Raw genomic sequence first — 6,852 nt, forward strand, 5'->3', positions numbered from 1 at the left:
ACGCTTTATTTATTTTAATTCCACCGTCTAGTAACTTGTAAGTTACTAGACGCTTTATTTATTTTAATTCTACTATCTAGTAACTTGTAGGTTACTAGACGCCTTAATTATTATTATTTGCTATTTTCTTTTCCTAATTTCGTAGCCTACTGTTTGAAATAAGTTTGCTTTTCTAAAATTTATATTTTAGATTTTTAAACAACTTCTCTACGCAATAAAAACTACAAAAAAAAAACTACTGCCTTTTAGGCACTTTGTCCCTATTTCTTTTGCTAACTTATTTAACTTAAGTAGTTAGCCCCTCTAATTTAGGTAGCTAATACTGCTTATATTAAGTAGGTAGCCCTTTTAGTTTAAGTAGGTGCTTAAAATGCTTTAAAAATTTAAGTAAACATTCTTCTACTTAGTTTAAAAAATTAGGGCCCTAAACTTATAATACTCTCCCCTTTTTTTACTACAAACTTTGCTGCTTTTTAATAAATAAAGAAGGTTATATATTTTATATTTAACTAAGCTAGCAGTAGGCTTATATTTAGTAGCTTGTAATAACAAAGCTACTTAACTACTTATATAACTTAGCTAAATAACTAAGTTATTTGCAAAAAATTTAATCCTACGCACTATATAATTGTAATACGCTAGCTAGTAGCCCTAACTTTAATAAAACTACTAATACTGGCCTAGTAAAGTTCTAGGCTAAAAGCCTATTTATATCTAACTAGTGCAGGCAGAAATTACTCTATTTTAGTATAAATTCTAATTTAAAAATATTTAATTATAATTTAGCAAATAGTAGCTTCGCGGCAATGCCTAGTTAAATAGCTATAAAAACTAATTATCTAAAACTGCAGTTTTTTTTGTACTAAGCAGTATTACTATTAAAGTAAAGTTATTAGTAGAGTAAAACTAATTTATTTTACAATAGTTTAAACTCAGCTTACGTTCCCTATTAGTAGGTAAATAATCCAATACTTACTAAATTCTGCTTTAGTATAATAGGAAAAGCTAATATTAAAGAATTAAAAAGCAATATTACTATAAACGCTTAGCTGCTACAAGCTAGTTATCTCTATAGTAACTTTTCTAGCACTTCTAGCCTCAAATTTTAAAAAATTAAAAAATTAATAAGCTACACTTTTATAGTTTATATTTACACTAAAAATTAAAATTAAGGGGACTTTTGCCCTTTTGCTCTACTAGAAATTTGTATTTTCTATAAATTTTCTTTAAGATACTTGCGTTATAGTTTAATAAATATACCGCCCTAGCTAAATTCTCTACCTAATAATATTTTTAACCCAGATCAGCCTACAAAGGATTTTAATACTAAAAATTAAGTAATAAAGCCTAGCTCCGCTTTATTAAATAAGTAAAAAAACTATAAAAGTAGTAGTATTTTACTAGCGCTAAAGCTCCTACCTATTCTATACCCCCTATATTTTTTTATAATATTAAACTAGAGTTAAGCTCAACAAGGTTTTTTTTCTCTACTAATTTAGCTAAGCCTGTTCCCTTAGCTGTAATTTTACTAAATAATAAATAAAAATAGTAAGAATTTTGTTAATTTATTTATGCGCGTTACTAATTAAATAATAAAGTATTTAGCTACTTTAAAAAAGTTATAGTTATTTCTGCTATTTACCCGCGCTTAATCGAATCTCTTTGCTTTAATATTTAGAGTACTAAGTAGAAATTATATTATATTAATACTACTTTCTAGCTATTATAATGCTATATTTTAATTAGATAGTTAGATTCCCTTTATTTATACTAGTTCTAAGTTAGTTGTTAAACGCACACTAAATAGCTAAAGCCTACTAAAAATACCTGCACTCTAGTACTAAAAAGCGCTTACTTTGCAGCTAGTACTTTTCTACACTAGAAGCTTCTTCCTAAAACCTAATATACTTAACTTTTAAAACTAATCTTTTTTTTAAAGTTATAAATCTATTTTACTAACTTCCCTTATTTATATTGTTCTATTAACTAGAAGTTTTTTACTTTAGAAACCTGCTGCAGTTATAAATACAACTTAGTATAAAAACTATTTTTTTAAATAAATTTTTAAGGCTTGTTAGGAGCGCACTAAATGCTGTAAAAATATAGTACTTTTCTAGCTATTAAACCCTAGCTCTAAACAAACTAATTTTAGAGTAATAAACTATTAAAAAGAAAAAAAAACTCTTTTTAAAGCTTTTACTAAAGTTTCTGCTCTTAGTTGCATTACTGCAAAAAATCTATATCTAAGTACTAGAATATTAACTAGCTTTTCTTTTAAGGGCGCAGCGCAAGCGCTAATATTAAAACAAAATTACTTTATTTTTTAAAATTAACTAACTTATATCTAACTACTGTTTATATAGAACTTTTCTCTACTTTAGTCCTTAAAGTTTTTATTTAAGTATTTACTACTACTACTAAAATCTGCACTAAAAGCTATTTAATTTAAAGTTACTTTTAAAGCTTTATTACAAGCTTCTACGCCTGCCTACTTACTAGGGCTTAAATTTTGCCCTAGTAGTAGGGTATAAATAACACGCTTAAGCACTATTTATTTTTAAAACTAGTTTATTTAGCAAGTAAGTTATTACATACTTTTTAGCAGATTCTAATTTCTATAGCTACTATCCTACTGTCTAAATAAACTAATACTTTTTGTAGTGTCTAATAAGCGTGTATTTTAGCACTTTAATTCTGCATTTAGTTTATCCCGCATTACTAGTTCTGCTTACTAAAAATAGCCTACTAGTAATAGTATATTTAAGTATTTATATTTAATTAAGTAACAAAAACTTCTTACATATTTAAAATTTAAGAATAAATAAAAGTTATTTTAACTTTTAGGCTTCTAATTATTTGCTTTACTTTATAAAACTAAATATATTACTACTATCTTAAAGGAAACTTTAGCAGGAACTAGCTACTAAATAGTTTAATTAGTTTTTTGCCCTTATACCTAAATTTAACAATTAATTTGCACATTAAAACTGCTATAAGCTTTTACTAAAGTTTTTTCTAGCTTTACTTTATTTAAGCATAGTTTACTATTTTTTAAGTTTTAATAGCTATATTTTTACTTAAATCTATCTAAAAACATTAAGATTAGTTAATAGTACACTCTAAAAAAAATTCTACTTTTATTTACTTTTATTACGCATTTGGGCTTAATACCTAAATACTTGTATAAATATTAAATTCCTTAGTTTGTATTTCAAAACAGGCTACTTATAGCTATTATACTAGCATCCTAGTAAATGCGCGGACTTTAGTTTAAGCTAGTTATATATTACTTTTTCTATAAAGCCTCCCTAAAAAAAAGTATATAATAAAAGCTTTTATTTAACTGCTTAAACTAATACTAGCTTGCTTATAAAAAAGTATACTAAGCAAAAACCTAAATAAGCAACTACAGGCAAGTCTAGCTGCAAGTACTTCCCTTTTAATAATTTTATATACTATTTAACTTTCTTTTTAAAGTGCTTTTTATTTTTTAATTACTCTACTTGTGCGCTATTAGTTTCTAGCCAGTATTTAGCTTTAAAAGAAATTTACTTCCTATTTAAAGCTGCATTTCTAAATAACTTAACTTATTAAAAGGGTTTTATATAGCAAAGGTTAGCGACTACGTACAGGATTTTTACTTTCTATAATATTCTATTCTAAAAAACTTAAACTACTACTAATACTAAAGCGCTTTCTGCAAATTACAACTTAAACTTTAAAAAAGCTAAATTTTAAATTTAAGCTAATGCTGCTTTACTTGCTATTACTAAAGCAATTTCTGTTAGTTTCTTTTTTTCTATTTATTAATATGCTTAAGTTTAGCAGGTATTCCTACTTAATTTAAAGTTAAAAGCAAAAGTATAGGCTTTATAAACGCAAGCGTTTAAGCTAAAAAACGCAAAATATACTACGCTTTAAAGTAAGTATACTAGCTGCTAATTACTTTAAAGCAAGTTCTGCGCATAAAATAAAAACAAATACTTAATACTAAATAAAGCTTAAAAGTACAAATAACGCTTAAATAAGTATGCTTTATAAAATATTAAAAAGTGCAATATGCATTTAAAAATTTAATAATTTACTAAATTCTACAATTTATACTACTTTTCGCATTTTGCTGCGTTTTTTATCGATACTAAAACTAAAAAATCTGTTATTAAAAGTTATAATTATTATATATTTTCTAACGCTAATTGCAATTACAAAAGATTTTTATAGTATTTTATTAGTAGGCAGAGCCTACTAAAGAAATAAATAGTACGCAAAAAATAAAAGTTTAAATAGAAACTAAAGTTTTCCCAAAAATTAATAATAATCCTTCTGCAGATTTACCTACAAAAACTTTGTTATAACTTTTACTTCCTCTAAATAACTAAATTTAACAAACTTTCTAGCTTAAAATAATTATTGCTAACTTTCCTAAGCTAGTCTAAAAGCCTTACTAAGCTATTTAATTAGTAGTAGCAATAGGCAGTATATACAAAAAGTAGAAATATAATTAATATATACTAATAACACGCGCTTACTAAGCATTTTTTATTAAAAAGTAATAATTGTAATGCTCTATCCCTAGCACAATAGAGTTTAATAAAATTACTTAAACTTTTTAGCTAAAATAAAAAACTTATTAGTTCTATTAGTATAGCGCGCATATAGCCTAAAATATCTAAAAGTATTACAAACTTATTATTGCTTTAAACTTTTATTAGCTTAAACTAATAGTCTTTTTAAAAAGCTGGCAACTAGCTAAAGCTAGCCTAGCTATTTAGTAAGTTAAAGTTTTATTTATTATTATAATTAAGCAGATAAATTACTTTACTAACTAAGAACAGCTATGCACTACTACCTAAAAAATTAAAAAAAAGCTTTTAATCTATTAATTCTTATTTTATCTAAACCTAGTAAGTTTTTTTATATTAAGTTAAATTAAGCTACAGGCTTTACGCCTAGTAATACCCTTTTGTTAATTTTTTTAAGTTTTAGCCTTGCAACTATACTCCCCCTAAAACTTAAAAACTTTAATTTCTCGTAAAATACTGAGCGAGTTAAAAAAAAGAATATTGCCTAATTTTTAATTAGTATAGTTTACAGTTAAAACTACAATAGTATCTAATTATTTTTAATTCCCTAACTTTTATTTACTAATTAATAAAAATATTTTTAGCAAATACTTTTGCAGTAGTTAGTTTTTAATAAATCTAAAAATTTTACTTCTAATAATTAAATACTAATGCCCCCGACTATCCCTATTAATTATTATAGCAGTTTTAGAAACTAACAAAATAAAACTATATATTTTATTTTATTATTCTATACTAATATATTTAAGCAAAAGCCTGCTTTAAATACTCTAATTTTTTTAAAATAAAAGTCCTAGTCCCCAATACGCCTAGTAAAAGGCATAAAATTTTCTAAAAAAAAAGCTTAGCTAGACAAGTATATACAGTAAGGCAGACTTACTAGCTAGACCTAAGTTTTAACTACAAGCTTTTTAACTGCAACAACTTTAATATATACTATTAGAGCTAGAATTACTGCAGCTGCTAGTACTAAACTTACCCTCTAATTATTCTTTATTAAAAAGTTTAAATTGTACTTATTCCAATTACAAAACCCAAAAAAGCCCTATATTAGTATTTATTATTACTACTTTTTTATATTAGGATTAAGTAATTTGCGCGCCTGCTGCCTTTTTTAAATATAGTAGCTATTTTTTAAACTCTTTTTCTAGAATTAAACTCTAATTCCCTGTTACTTATTAAAACTATAGTAAGCTAATACCTTACTATTAAAAGTTAATAAAGTAGAAATTTAAATAAACTGTTACTAGCGCAAAGCTATATAATCTATAAAATTATTATAAATTACTAAAAAGCCCTAAAAGGCGTTAGTTTTTTATCTAATAAATATACCCTTTCTAAAGTTAGGGTTTTTAGCATATATTAGCTCTAGAATTACTATAGTTATCTAAGTAGTAAAGTACTATTAAATAAATAATAACTAATTTAATAAGCTATTTGCAGTTTTATAGTATAATTGCTTATACTTAAATATATATAGCTTAATTTTTAAAACAAGTATATAACTACTAGTAAAATTAACTAAGTAATAATCCTACACCTAGGCGCACAAAGCACGCGGGCACAAACTCTCTAGAAAAAGTAAAAAGTACTAAATAAATAGCTATACAAAGCAGCGCTAGCTACTTACTATAAAAGTACACAAAGCACTAATGCTATAAACAACTAATTTAGTTACTTTTACTAAATTTCCCAAAGTGCAGTCTAAAATAAAGTATTACTAGTATTGCTGCTAAAAAAAACCTGCACTATACGCACTTTAAAAAGAAAAGACTTATAATTGCCTTATTACGCATATAAGCGCAGATATTTAGCAGAAATATTTCTAGAAATTTAATAAATAATTAGCAAAGCTAGCTATTTACAAACCTTAAATAGTACTTATTTATAAAAATAAATAAAACTTTAAATATTAACTGCAAAAACAAGTGCAGCGCTAGAGCATTATTTTGTAATATAAGCCTTAGCTAACTTAATTAGGCAGAAAACAGCTACTTAGCCCCTAATATTATACTAACTAAAATAAATATTACTAGCTAATATTTAAAAAATAGAGCGTGCAAATACAGAACTATAAATACGCAAACTACTTACTAACAATACCTAAACTATTACTAAAAAGCAGTAGAAAATAAATGTAGGTAAAATAGTTTTTAAGCTACTTCTTTTACATTATGCACTCTACTAATAGCTAGCTTTTAGGTATAAAAAGCCCCTAAAAGCTTTTTTTATGCGCAAAACTAACAAGTACTAGTATACTTATTAATAA

At 25.1% G+C, this 6,852-nt stretch overlaps 2 protein-coding genes across 2 annotated transcripts; both read left to right on the forward strand.

The window, feature by feature from the left end:
- Positions 1 to 1,393: 1,393 nt before the first annotated feature.
- K460DRAFT_297699 (uncharacterized protein) lies at positions 1,394 to 1,543 on the forward strand (the record flags this gene model as incomplete). The annotated part of the gene is made up of 1 exon (XM_040929730.1): positions 1,394 to 1,543. A coding segment is annotated over one exon (150 nt), but the record flags the coding sequence as incomplete, so codon positions are not given.
- A 1,889-nt stretch (positions 1,544 to 3,432) lies between these two features.
- On the forward strand, positions 3,433 to 3,594 carry K460DRAFT_297690 (uncharacterized protein; the record flags this gene model as incomplete). Its single annotated transcript, XM_040929729.1, has 1 exon — positions 3,433 to 3,594. A coding segment is annotated over one exon (162 nt), but the record flags the coding sequence as incomplete, so codon positions are not given.
- Positions 3,595 to 6,852: the final 3,258 nt, after the last annotated feature.

This window comes from Cucurbitaria berberidis (assembly GCF_010015615.1).
Source record: "Cucurbitaria berberidis CBS 394.84 unplaced genomic scaffold K460scaffold_9, whole genome shotgun sequence".
NCBI lineage: Eukaryota > Fungi > Ascomycota > Dothideomycetes > Pleosporales > Cucurbitariaceae > Cucurbitaria > Cucurbitaria berberidis.